Raw genomic sequence first — 14,819 nt, 5'->3', positions numbered from 1 at the left:
ATGTGCACCATCGCCCATAGACTGAACCAGCAGGTGATGGCATACTTGGACTGCACCCTGCCACACCAGATCCAAGATCCTCTGGACTACTGGGCAGTCAAACTTGACTTGTGGCCACAACTGACTGAGTTTACCTTGGACAAGCTTTCCTGCCTATCCAGTAGTGTGGCATCAGAACGGGTGTTTAGTGCGGCGGGGGGCATAGTTACCCCAAAGAGAACTCGACTTTTAATGCAAAATGTTCAGAGACTAACCTTTTTAAAGATGAATCAGGTGTGGAATAGCCAGGGTTTCCACACGCCAGTGCCTGATGCATCAGACTAGATCATTCTGGCAGCCACACCAAAACATTGTGAAAAATGGCCCGTTACTTCTGGCCACGTGCTTTAGCCACTATTCTGATGCCGCCATCTGCCTGATGCCACACACCTGCTGCCTCTGCTGCCATCTTCTCCTACTGCCACTATCTTGTGCTGTTACTTCCACTGATGTTGCTTCACCCCCACCTCCCCACTCAGTGGCCGGGCTACTATGTTAACTACTCATGCTGTTGCCTCTCTCACCACTCTGTGACAGGGCCACTGGTGTCCCTGTTTGGCATTGTTGACCTCACCATTTATTTGACCCTTCTTCTGATCTGTCAGCAGAACAAAAAAAATAGAAAACACAACAAATCCTGTCTTTGGAGCATCCATAAGGCCTCTATCACACGGTCAGTATTTTGCATCATGATTTGCTCATGACTTGGAAGCCAAAAGCAGGAGTGGGTCCAAAACAGAGAAGACATGCAAATATTTCCATCAGGTGTTATCAGTGTTTTGGATCAGCTCCTGTTTTTTTGGGGGTCTTACTAATATTGATAAAATACTGAGAAAAAAACGGAACTAATATTGACTGTGTGATAGAGCACATTAAAGTCCTACATGCAGGACTTCTTTTGCATCTGAATAAAACCGATTTCAGAGACAAATATCTAAAACTCATGCAATTTGAGCATAAGGCCTGTATTACACGGTCAGCATTTTGCATCAGGATTTGCTCGTGAATTGGAAGAGAAAAGCAGGAGTGGGTCCAAAACACAGAAGACATGGAGAAAAATTTCCCATCACGTGTCATTTCTAGTCTATTATTTTTGGCCTTACCAATACTGATCAATTACTGACCAAATACTGACCATGTGAAGGCAGATGCTCAAAAGACAGGATTAATTTTTGGGGGGTTGTTCTTTTGTTGGATCAGAAGAACAGAAAAATGAACAGTGGCACAAGCTTACTGCTGACACCCTCTCCACTCTGTCATGGGCCCACTACTTGTATCAGTGTGTAACAGAACAGATTCTCTAGAAATCTATGTGGAATCAGTGTAAAAGGAGTGCGCTCTTTCACTATGTAGTAGAATCTTGGGTGACTGTTTGGTTAAGTACATTATACCTGACACTAACATTGACCTGTAAGGTCAGTTTTTGACCAGTAACTGACCAAATAAGTGAAGTATGAACTGAGTCTAAGAGTGACACCTGTCACCTGCCTGTCATACTGACGCACAGTAAGTGTTTCACTACCACCGCGGACTAGCTATGCATGTTTCTGCAATGCACAGTGATGTACACCAAGATACAATCTCCCTGCAGACAGAGTAAAAGCTGATTTATAACGTGCTTTGCGACAAATTATTTCGGATTGAATCAAATCTTTAGGAAGAATTTACATTTTTTCTAACTTTGCTTAGGGGTAACCCTAGCTACAGTACATACTTCTGTATACAAGCCTAGTCCTTGAAGCTTCTTCTCTGCTAGGACTCTCATAATCAGCTTGTATTCTTGGAGTCACCCTTGTGGTGCTGATGTTTAGCCTCTAGTGTGGAAGGGGGCAGATTAGAAAGGAAACCTGTGTATTACGATTACTGCATCCCTGCCACTATTATGACAATACTGTTATTGTGGTGATTTTGTTTTCCTCCTCAGCTTGTCTGCACTCTGTGGCGTTGTTGGGCCCTATGGCTGGATTGATGATTAGCTCATTATTCGCTAGGTTCTACGTAGATATCGGATTTGTGGATCTAGGTGAGTTACCATTATTATTTATAAATCTTCATTAATTGTGTTGTCATAAAAATCATGGTTGTAGAATGCAAAGAAGCAACGTTAGATATAAGAAGCGAATAAGTCAACTCACATATGCAATGCAACAAAGGTGGCAATAGTGGTTTGTGGTGCAGCAACTGTAATATTTCCCTGATACAGGGGTGTATGCAGCTGTTTGTAGCTGTCACGACCCTTGGTCATTGGTCGTGACTCTTGTGGCCGCATGCAGTTGCCAGCGGTCTTGGTGTTGTTGTCAATCACAGGTGAGGGCTATAGTATGTTGCCTCACCTGTGGTTGCCGCTGGCAACATTGGGTATTTGGCAGCAGTGCAGCCTGAGTGGTGTTAGGCAGCTTGCTGCGGTAGGCATGCGGTTGCTCCTGGCAACCTCTCCTATAGGTGTGCCTTTTATCAGTGTGCACTTTGTGTGTTGCCCTTGGCAACGTGTTTTTGTGTGCACTCCCTTGTCTGTTTGTTGTGCACGAGGTGGTGTTTAGTATGCACTTGGACTCCTCCCTTCACCTGCGGTTGTCCGCGGCAACGTCTGGTGTTGTTTGCATGTAGTGGAAGTGTCTCGGCCTGTTGGCTGTTCTTTAGGACACGGTTGCCGCGCATGCCGTTGCCGGCGGTAACGGGCGAGTGAGTTTGTGTGCTTTCCCCTTTATGTGTGTTTTCCCTTTCCTATGGTGCTGGAAGGGTTAATGCTCTTCCCAGTGTGTGTGATGTCACTGGGTGTGTTCTGACCGGTGGGTGTGGCCACTTAGGCCTATAAAGCCTCGTTCTCTGGCTTGGCTCAGTGGGTTGCTCTCAGCCAGGCATAGCTGGAGCAGCCTCCTGTATATTACCATCTACCAGTGGGGGCCTCCCTTCTGGTCATAAACCTTTGTTACATGGTGTTATCTAGGTGTGTGTGGGGTTTTGTGTTATTGCAGCTTATGGTCCAGGGTTCCTGTGTGATGTCTGGTGTGTGCTGTGTTTATTGGTGTCTTGAACTAACAGCACCTGCACATGGGTTCCTGGTTGTGTTGTCTGTGGCAGGTGAGTGATGTGTTGGTTCCATTTGCCTGTCACTGCCATAAGCTGTTTCGGTTTCCCTTTGTAGCTTGGCCACATTAGACTCCTGTTTCTCCGTCTCCAGGAGGAACGGGCTGTCTACCCTGTTCTCTAGTTCAGGGCTGACTTGAGGGCTTGTAGGGACTATAGGTTCCAGCGTATGAGTCCTCCTACCATCAAGGTCGGCTCATACTGACAGGAGACAGGGTCAGCGTTAGGGACGCAATAGGAGGTGACCCGCTCCCTAATTCTGTGGTCCTGGCCAAGTGGTAACCCTACCATCTCCTGGCACCGCACGGCTGGCGGTTTCCCCTACCACCAGCCGTGACAGTAGCTGAGCCTCTGGTCAGCCAATGCTTCTATTAACCCTTTAAGGATTCCGCTAATGTTGACCATAAAGGAGCTGTCCACTATTTAGGTATTGATGCCCTATCTTCATACTGTTATTTTTGGAGATTTTAAAAGACTTAAAGATTGGCATAAAAAAAAACTGCAAAGGGATGTCTTCTGTGTGCTTCCCGAATCCATATGTCTGTTCTGCAACTGATAGAACATTTTACTACAACTATTCTTGGCCGCAAAATGTAGCCCACAGACCAACTGAAGTCAATGAGTCCTCATTCCACGTTAAAAAACTGATGCAACACGGATGGCACACAGAAGTCATCCACATTTTGCGAAACGCAAAATACATATGGTTGTGTGCTTGAGGAAGGCATCTTCTGGGAAGTGGAAAGCTTTATGTAATGCACTGCAATTGCTAAAATCCTGCAGTGCACGCACAAGCCTCATTTTTTCTGTGCCAGCCTTTTTTTAATTTTATTTTATTATGCCTCTTTTAATTACTGAAAACACAGCTGCAATTTTGCTACGGTTTAAAATTACGCAGTTCAACACATTGTACAGCTTCAATATACCAGTTTAATTCAACACATTTAATGCATTAATATACCATATTTTTCGCTCTATAAGACGCACCGCCTCATAAGACACACCTAGGTTTTAGAGGAGGACAATAATAAAAAAATATTTTGCATTAGACCTCAGATCAGCAATCAGACCCCCAATATTAATCAGACCTCATTTGACAGCCCCAATTAGATCCCCAATGTATTTTAGACCTCAGATCAGAGCCCAATATAAAGAAGACCCCCAATCAGACCCCCATGGCTCATATCAGCCCCCAGCCATTTAAAAGCAGCCCCCAGCCATAAATAATCAGCCCCCATCCATTTATAAGCAGCCTCCAGTCATATTTCAGCCCCCAGCTGTGATATTTCAGCCCCCATCAGCCTCAGATCACAAAATAAAAAAATACTTACCTCTACTGGTCCTGGCTCCTCACCCTCAGCGTGATCCTCTTCATCTTTCCACCGTCTGTGCTGTGAATGCTGCGCACAGCGTGAGATCAAGGCACACTCGTGCTGTGCGCAGACTTCACAGCCAACAGCCGAGGACCAGGAAGCGGTGAGTACAGAGCTTTTACTGCTTCCTGGTCCTCCAGTACTAATGAGCGCTTCCATAATGGAAGCGGCTCATTAGTATTCGCCCCCTAAGACGCAGACTCTTTCGGGGGGAAAAAATTTGTCTTCTGGGCGAAAAATACGGTAATATCCAGTTATATTCTGTGCATTTTACTGCCAGTTTGTCAATAAATTTTACTGCGTTAATCTACCATTCTAAATTGTCAATAGGCCACAGTTCTCCCTGACTTCTGATAGGCGCCAGATTATTATTGTGGACAAGATGGCTTACTCCTTCTCTGATTCACAGCAGGAAGATGTCCTTGTCATCTCCGACTCTGAGACTGTGACTTTGAGCTTGGACTCATTCCTCCTGTTCCTCCTTCTTGCAGCCCCAGAGAAGCCTTTCACTTGCATCATCTGTCTTCACTGCCCATTCCTAGTGGGATATCTTCTTTTTTTACTAAGAAGAGAGAACAGCACCCCATGTGCTACGAAATATACGTAAGATAGTCTTCCTGTTAATGACTTGTGTGAGAAGCCTTAGTGTTTTGATTGCCGTTAGGAGGGGACTCAGGGGGAGCCGTGGGATTCTATGCATAGCTCTGTTGGTATGACACTTGTAGAAACAGTGATGGCTGCAAGGGCAGTAGTATCCGGGAAGGGGTCAAGGATTCCACAATGACATATCACAGTTTTGATAAGTGGTGGGGAGGATGAGGACTATGACAATGATTGTGTGTTGGACAGGACATTAGAGCTGGATTACGGCACTGAGGAGGAGGTGACATCACAGGAGAAGGGTAGTGGCCATTGCAGCAATAAACAGCAGAGGCAATGTACAGCCACGGAGGAGCTGTAATTACTCCTGCTCACCACTGCAATGTCAAGGGTGAGCAGGTAAACAGAGAAGAGAACACAACGCTGGTATGAGCCCCCACTGATCTGATATTATCTCTGATATGGGCCCCCACCGATCTGATAAGTCATCAATATAGCAAAAGCAAACAAAGTCTTAAAGGGGTTCTCTGGACTTTTAATATTGATGACTTATCCCCGGGAGTCCAACACCCCGCACCTCTGCCAATTAGCTGTATGAAGGGAAGGCACACTCTTCCTTCTCACCAGCAGCGAGCAGGAGAGAAGGGAGATGGCACGCACACACTGCCCGCACCTTGCCTTCATACATCTGATTGGTGGGGGTGCCGCATGTCGGTCCTCAATATTAAAAGCTCGGAGAACCCCTTTAATACTTCTGGCAAGCTGTCCATAATTTTTTTTTTATGTTCCACAGTTCCACCCCTTCACCCAAATTTTATGCTTCTCTATGGCATTATTACTTTTGACCAGATATCCATAAAACATGTCTCATCCTTCTGTAAGTGTGTTTTTTTTTTTTTTGGCTCTATCTGGATAGATGGTTAGGGTTCTATCATTGAATGTGAGAGGGCTCCACGAGAGGGTTAAAAGGTTTGCTATCCTTGAGTGGATCAAGAGGTTCCTGCCAGCCGTCATCTGCCTCCAGGAGACGCATTTAGATAAAGAATCAGTCAGGTGGTTGGAGAGGAGATGGATGGTGGTGGGATATCATTCGGTATACACTACCTACTCTAGAGGGGTCTCGATTTTGATACATAATAAAATTAAGTTTGAGGCTTTGGCATGTGAGGCTGATGATCGCGGCAGGTACCTCTTTCTATATTGCTATGTAGAGGGGAAAAAAACTGTACTTGCAAATATATATATTCCACCACCTTATAAATCAGATGTTTTGTATCAATTGTATAGATTTATGCTGAATAAACAGGATTGTATGTTAATTGCGGTCGGAGACTTTAATGCGGTTATGGATCCACTCAAGGATAGGATGTCTAGCGGAAGGGGAGGAGCACAAAATGTAGAGTTACGCAAACTAGTGTATGAATTTAATTGGGTAGATGTCTGGCGGATGCAGAACCCGGATGAAATTAAGTATTCTTGTTACTCAAAAACACACCAAACCTGGTCGAGAATAGATATGATTCTGGGAAATAAAAATTTAATATCTCAAAATAGGATTAGGATAAAGTATATACCCATGGCTTTATCGGACCATAGCGCAATGGTAATGGAGCTGGATCTGAATAAAAATAATACTTTGCCGTTGTTTAAATTCAATCCCCATTGGTTATTATTAATCTCAGATAAAGAGAGTATAATAGAAGAGCTGAAACTCTTTTTTATGGAAAATAATGGTTCTGCCGGTAGACTTGTGGTTTGGGACACCTTTAAGGCTTTTTTGAGGGGATTATTGTTTAAAAAAGTAAATTATTGGAAAAAAAATATTAGAGAGAATGGGAGGGCATTGGAAAAAAAACTACAAGAGGCTGGAATGGTATGTATGAGACACCCTACGGTATTCAATAAGAGAGTTTGGGAGGAAGAACAAGAAAAGTTGAGGCTATATCAACTAGAAAAAAGTAGGAAAGAATTGCTCCTTCAGGGGATTAAGTTGGCCTCGGAAGGTGAAAAAGTCGGAAAAATATTAGCAAATATAGTTAGAAACCAAAAAGGGAAATCATGGATTGGAGTGATTAAAGATAAAATGGGAAAATTACTCACGGTACCTGAAGATATAAAAAAAGTGTTTGGGGATTACTTCCAAGAGTTATATAAGTCCAGGGTACAATACTCAAAACAAGAGTTAGAATCCTATCTAGATAAGATTGCTTTTAATAGGATCTCTGAGGTACAAAAAGAATTTCTGGAAAAAGAAATAACTGTGGCAGATATAAATTCAGCATTGGGCAAGGTAAAATCCGAGAAAGCACCAGGTGGAGATGGATTGCCCTTTGAAATATATAAAGCCTTCGCACAGGTATTAGTTCCAGAATTAAAAATAACATTGGATGAGGCACAAAAATTAAGTGAGCTACCGAACTCTATGAAGGAAGCAATTATTACATTAAGGGTCCATTCACACGTCCGTTGTTTGTTTCCTGATCTGTTCCGTTTTTTGCTGAACAGATCTGGACCAGATCTGGACCCATTCATTTTCAATGGGTCCTGAAAAAAAACGGACAGCACAATGTCAGATTTTTTTTCAGGACCCATTGAAAATGAATGGGTCCAGATCTGGTCCAGATCTGTTCAGCAAAAAACGGAACAGATCAGGAAACAAACAACGGACGTGTGAATGGACCCTAATTCTAAAAAAGGGGAAGGAACAAACAGACCCTGGCTCATATAGGCCTATATCCCTCTTGAATACAGATGCAAAAATTTTGGCAAAAGTTCTAGCAGACAGGCTCTCTAAGGTTATTAAAGAAATAATAAATAAAGATCAAACAGGTTTTATACCGGGTAGAACAATATACTCCAATATAAGAAGACTATTCCTTAATATTGAAGCTAATAGATCAGATGCAGGGGAAAAAGCGATACTCTCACTGGATGCCCAAAAGGCGTTTGATTGCATCGAATGGGAGTATCTATGGGCAGTATTAAGGAGATGTGGCATAGGAGAAGGATTTATAGGGTGGATTCAGCTGATTTATCGTAACCCCAGGGCTAGAGTGGTTGTGGATGGGAGCTTATCCCCTTCGTTTGCCCTATCACGCGGTACAAGGCAGGGATGCCCTCTCTCCCCATTGCTATTTGCAATTGCAATTGAACCCCTGGCAAATATAATAAGAAATGACAGGGAGATTAAAAGTTTTACATATGTGGGTGGAGAAGAAAAATTGTTGATGTATGCAGATGATATTTTACTTTTTTTGCAAAACACTGGGGAACAGTTTAATAAAATAGTAGAGATAATAGATAAGTTTGGGTTCTACTCCGGTTTAAATATTAATTGGGGTAAATCACACATGTTATTATTAGGAGAGGGGCAACTACAGAGAGACACACGGGTGCATGTTTTAAAAAGGCACGAAAATTTTAAATATCTCGGTATACAAATCTCTGGGAACATAGAAGAATACGAAAAATTAAATATTCTCCCTTTAATAAAAGAACTAAGAACTAAAATACACATATGGAAAAGATTACCACTGTCAATGCAGGGTAGGGTAAATTTAATAAAAATGGTCTTCCTCCCAAAGATACTTTATGTATTGCAAAATGCCCCAGTAAGAATATCACAAAATATTTTTAAACTATTTGATAGATTAATGGGGGATTTTATGTGGAAGGGTGCGATCCCTCGGATAAAGAAGGAAGTCCTTCAGCTCCCAGTGAAAGAAGGAGGATTAGCGCTCCCTAATCTATTTTTCTACTATTTAATAACACAATACGGGAATATAAAGGATAGTTTAGATAGTCAGGTGGGTAGACAAGAAATAAATAGATGGGGATGGAAAGAAAAATTCAATCACTTAGAGGTATTGGAGTCAGGTTTTTTTGGGAAAAAAAATACTAGTAATAGGATATTTAACCTGTTAGAATATGTATGGGGGGAAATTAAGAAATTATTGGAGATTAAAGGGTTTTTGAAATATACACCGATATGGAAGAATCTTAATTTAAAGGAATTGGAAACAATAAGGGATTATATAGATTGGGAAAAAAAAGGAGTGAAATACCTAGAACAGATTTTTGCGGGAGATAAGCTGAAGGACTTTAATATAATGGTGTCGGAATTTGGGATCCCCCATAGGGACCTGTATAAATATTTCCAGCTTAGGAATGCATTGCGGATAGCGGTACAGGGGGATAGATACCGAAGGGAAACATCAGAGATATTAGATAAGTTTATTGCAGCTGGGGAAGGAGGTGGAATAACTGCAAGGAGATATAAGATCTTGATGGAGGCAAAAAGAAAAACAACTACAATGCTTGCCGCGAAGAAATGGCAGAAAGACTTGGTTTCCTTCACGGAGGAAAAATGGAGCGATGCTCTTAGAAATTACGCGACAATTTCGGATAGGGGTTCGCATAAGATCTCACAATTTTTTATAATACACAGACTGCATCGGTCTCCATGGATGTTAAAAAGAATGGGGGTGAGACCAACAGATAAATGTTTAAAATGTCAGGAAGAGAGAGCTGATTTGATACACTGTTTCTGGAGGTGTCCCAGGCTTCATAGATACTGGACAGAAATTATGGAAACTGTGTTTTTGTTACTGAAGGTCCGAGTACCAAATGACCCAGTAATTTGTATTTTAGGGGCAACTGAACACTTGAAGTTAAACAAAAATATACGATTGGTCTTAAATAAAGTATTATTTCAGGCTAGAATCCTGATACTTAGGAAATGGATAAAGGCAGATCCACCGACGGTGGAACAGTGGAGGAAAACAATAGACAAGTTAATTAAAGAAGAACGTGGGATGCAGAATTATACTAAAAAGTTTTTAAACCTCGACCAGGTCTGGAAAAATTGGGTACTTTAGCTTGTGTTTTTTTTTTTTTTTTTATCTCTCTCCACGCGGGGGGTAATGGGAGGGTGGGTGTCGGGAGGTGGTTGGGATGGGGTGAAAGAAAGAAAAAGAATACAAATGAAAGATGAATTGTAACCACCATTTGTTAATAACTTTTTCATATGTATTGTTGGGATAATGTTGTGTTACGGAAGTATTTATTGTACGAAATGGAAATAAAAAAGATTAAAAAAAAAAAAAAAAAAGTGTGGTGTAGTTATGCGCCTTTATCAAAATTTAAGTCACCACTTTCGAGTTGTCTCTACTAAAAATATCAGAAACCACTTCAGTTTGCAACATAATGGAACAGTTTTTTTCTACTGCTGCGTTAACATGACGCACATCAGCAAACAGACATGCACAACTAGTTTCAGTCATACCTGGATTGTGTCCTTTTTCCAGACCAAACTCTGCTCCCTGATGCCATGGACTTCTGGGAAGACAGATTGGAACAGTGGCTAGAATTGGCCCAGTTTGATATTGCTGTATTGTTTTGTCTAGCTTTCGGTGTCATCTCAGAGAGGATTTCCAGCACGGCAGGTGGCGTCTTCACACCCAAACGGGCCAACTTGTCCTGTGCGAGTGTCCAAAACATTACTTTTTTCAAAATCAATCAGTCAAATTGATTTCTGAGGATTTCCACACATCTCCGCTCCATGAGAATGAATAGACCTGCCACTGCTGACATTGGCTATTTATCGCCGACCCAATGATTCACCTGCTGCTACTCTCTCTGGTGCTACTGCTACTACCCCCAAATGCCTGCACAACCTGCAGTTATTTGAGGGTAGAATATTTAGGCAATTGCTCAAAACAAGCACAGTTTTTTTTTTTTTACGATACTACCGTTTGGCAGTTGAGCTTATTTATAATCGTATTTGTGTGTGTGTGTGTATATATATATATATATATATATATATATATATATATCTACTCAGTCAGGTCCATAAATATTGGGACATCGACACAATTCGAACATTTTTGGCTCTATACACCACCACAATGGATTTGAAATGAAACGAACAAGATGTGCTTTAACTGCAGACTGTCAGATTTAATTTAGAAACATAGAATGTCGGCAGATAAGAACCATTTGGCCCATCTAGTCTGCCCAATATATCTGAATCCTATGAATAGTCCCTGGCCCTATCTTATATGAAGGATAGCCTTATGCCTATCCCATGCATGCTTAAACTCCTTCACAGTATGTGCAGCTGCCACTTCTGCAGGAAGGCTATTCCATGCATCCACTACTCTCTCAGTAAAGTAATACTTTTAAACCTTTGCCCCTCTAATTTAAAACTATGTCCTCTTGTAGCAGTTTTTCTTCTTTTAAATATTCTCTCCTCTTTTAACTTGTTGATTCCCTTTATGTATTTAAGGGAATTTACATCCAATTTGATTTCCTTTATGTATTTGAGGGTATTTACATCCAAATCAGGTGAACGGTGCAGGAATTACACACAAGTCATCAGCAGGGAGACTTTCTTGACTATCTGCCATAGCAGTTTAGGGGTTTGTGGCCTCTTAGGAAAAAAACAAGGCACCCACTAGAAAGGGAGAAAGGGGCAGTGAAGTCAGAGAGGACAGCACTGAAAGGCTTCTCCTGGGCTTCAAGGAGGAGGAGCAGGCTGAATGCAATGGCTCAGAAGTCACCTCCATGTCATCCTGCTATGACTGAAAGGTGGAGTGAGCCATCCAATCCACAATCTCATCTTCTTTCTCCTCAATGATAATGCTGTGCCTTTCCGAAACCAGGGAGAACTGTGACCTACTGCTATGATCACTACTACTTCTGGCCAGATGGCTGGTGCTGCTACTACCCACATTCTGGCTCTGGGAGGACAAGGCCTGTCCCTGGGTTTTTTGTTTGGAACCCTTCCGTATTCCTGACATTTTATGGAGTGGTTTGCTAGTCTGTTGTTTTAGAACTTAAAGACAGAGTAGCAATAAAATATCCTTCCCTTTCTACAAACACACTAAAGTTTAACTCCATATGACAATGGATTTTTTGGCCTGAGAAGCCTCATGGAAAACCCAGGCTGAGGAAATCTATAATAGCTGTGGTATTCATGTACAAGATACAGAACAAAGAAACATATGGGAATTGAATGCGACATTGAAAAGTCTTCTACATAAGCATCTAAGGATATGTTGGAATAGGACTTTTGAGTAGTATGTATAAAGAATTTCCCTCGTGGGTTAAGTCTACAAGTGTTTCCATCTTATGGACTAGAGATAAATCAACTTAGTGCCAAATGGGAAGAGGCTTGTAATAACTGCTCCGTGGTCTTTGTGAAATTGCTGATTACAGCAAATGATACCATGCTGGAAGTCGTGGATAAGGAGACAAGAAGGCACAATTATTTCAACAGCTCAGTGCCTATGATCTTGAATTATTCAAGAAAGATATTGAGGAAGGAAATACTATTTGGGAGAAACAAATCAAAGAACTAAAGATAAAAAAGTTTCAGAGGGACTTGCAGGATGTTGAGCAGAATCAGGTTTATTGGATTGTGACTATACAAAGTCCCTAAGGTTGTTTTCTGTCAGACACTGCTACACGCTTCCACCCTCGTTCTGCAAGGCCACCTCCGTGCTTGCTGCAGCACTGATTCTCTCATCCAGGCTGACATCCTGTGAGCCAATCAGGGCAAGCCCTCCGCCCCTCAATTCCTCTCAAGGTCAGGTGAGCATCCCTCTTCTTGCCTTGTGTTTTTTTTCCGGCCAAGTGCAGCAATGTTAACAAAATGGTGTAATTTTTTATGTTTAATATATAGACAGTTTGATGTTCGGTTTTGAAATCTTGTGGTGGGGAAAAAATAATGCATTTTGCACAGGGTGCCTTCTAAACTAAGGCTGACCCTGGTGGAGGGTCTGGACAGTGAAAGTGGACACCGATTCTACGGGCACTAGTCTGCTGATGCTGCAGTGAGCAGTTTATGGCTCCAAGAGTCTGGAGCCTGGCTAGGCTGCCCTGAGTGTTCAATCACATTGCTGCTGGCTGAGGGCCTCCCCTTGCCTTTGGCCCTCAGGCAGTGGCCCCTGTGTTATATGTTGTGTTACATAGGACTGCCGATAACAATTACATCTATACAGAGAATGATCACTATGGCTTTACATAGAACTACGGGTACATGATACTACATTATCTATACTCTGCTCATAAAGCTACACAATTGACAAATATTATATTTGTCATGTTTCTTGATGTACAGAGTGCAGAGAATGTAGTCAGCTGCATTATTGTAATGTATTATATTTGTCATGTTTCTTGATGTACAGAGTGCACCTGTTCCCTCCACTTCTGGTAGGAGTGGGCTGGACCTGCTTCCTGCCAGGAGCAGAAGTTCCAGTGCAGACACAGAGGAGAGGAAGCACACTGCAGAGCTCCTGCTCCTGGAAAAGGTTCTACAGCGAGAACAACTTTATCAAGCCTCAATAGCAAGACTAGACAGCAAAGCAAACCGCTGAATACTTGCATAACAGATACTGCTGTAAGGTGTGGGAGTACAGCTCAGACACCAATCACCAGGGGCAGACAGGGACCTTAAAGCAGCCCTGTAAAAAATAAAATAAGTGGCCCCGTTTTGTAGTCGCATCTAAATTGATGGAAAGCAGGGCCAGCAATACCATATTGTGGCACATTATACCACCCCAACAGAGCCAAATATCGGTGCATCACAAAATACTGCCAGCAACACAAAATACATCCCCCAAAAACTTCCACTGGCCGGCCATGAGGAGAGCCCAGGAGGCCCCCCACCGGGAAATTTCCCTGTAGGGTCCATTGCCAATCTGCCCCTGCCGATCACCCAGAACTACCACTTGGCCAGTTAAAGCTAAAGTCTAACCTTGATATTGGACATCTACTCCCACAAGTTCTAAGTTGTAGCCATCCACCCTGCCTCCATACTTGCTTACTGGTGCCAGAAACTGTACTTTGAATCTGCTGCTATTGAATGTACCAAATGTTACATGCTGCGCCTTGGTAAAAAGAGTCTGTTATATGTTTATTTCTGGTTTCATTCTTCAAATGATATTTACACTGCTCTGATCCCCAAGGAATGAGGCCTCAAGAAGTACACAACACTTAATCATAGCCACTACTACTCCCATTATCTGCACCATCTATACTTCAGTGAGCATCTACTGTGTGGGGGTGTTGTACTATATACTGTATGTCTTGAGGTGTTGTAATCTGATTTGCAGCTAGGGGGTTTGTCCTGTACCTTTTGAGCCTCACCTACAAATTCCCTAGCACTAATGCATCCATAAAATAAACACCAGTACAATATATTTAGGGGCACCGGTCTTAAGCCCCTGCACTGGCGGTGGATTGCTGAAGTTATGTAGGGTGCTAGCCTCTACATAAACTAAGGTGTTTCCACCGCCAATTCTAAATGTAAGACAGCTTCCTGCCGGCCCATCCCCTTCCCCGCCCACACAATGACCCCTTTTTTAGACCTGGTGTGAGCAGGGAAGAAGACATATCTGTTTCTAAATTACTACCTTAATCTTTATTGAGATCTATCAAGTAGTAGATCTATCAAAGTACCCATAATAGCACATAAAAACATTACCAGAGAGAAAACCAAAATTTACAAAATGGTGCCTGCCGTGCCTATGGAGGGAGTTAGAGTTGCTGGGACATGTTGTTTGTTAGGTTTTTTCTTCCCTTCCTTGTTTTCATGCTGATGGACATTTTATGGGGATGGGTTGCCTATAGAGTTGAGCGAACACCTGGATGTTCGGGTTCGAGAAGTTCGGCCGAACATCCCGGAAATGTTCGGGTTCGGGATCCGAACCCGATCCG

The 14,819-nt window shown here is 42.4% G+C and overlaps 1 protein-coding gene across 6 annotated transcripts in view; it reads left to right on the top strand.

Annotated features, from left to right (window-relative positions):
• Positions 1 to 14,819, top strand: part of LOC122928542 (solute carrier organic anion transporter family member 1C1-like) — a 214,205-nt gene that overhangs the window by 119,743 nt on the left and 79,643 nt on the right. For all 6 annotated transcript variants that reach the window (XM_044281480.1, XM_044281477.1, XM_044281479.1 and 3 more), the window contains one exon: positions 1,964 to 2,062. In XM_044281480.1, coding sequence (XP_044137415.1) covers positions 1,964 to 2,062 — 99 coding nt within the window. The remainder of the gene's footprint in view (positions 1 to 1,963; positions 2,063 to 14,819) is intronic.

The sequence above is a fragment of the Bufo gargarizans genome, chromosome 2 (assembly GCF_014858855.1).
Source record: "Bufo gargarizans isolate SCDJY-AF-19 chromosome 2, ASM1485885v1, whole genome shotgun sequence".
NCBI classification, from domain to species: Eukaryota; Metazoa; Chordata; class Amphibia; order Anura; family Bufonidae; genus Bufo; species Bufo gargarizans.
The sequence above is the reverse complement of the archived record's forward strand: the minus strand, read 5'-3'. Positions and strand labels throughout refer to the sequence as shown.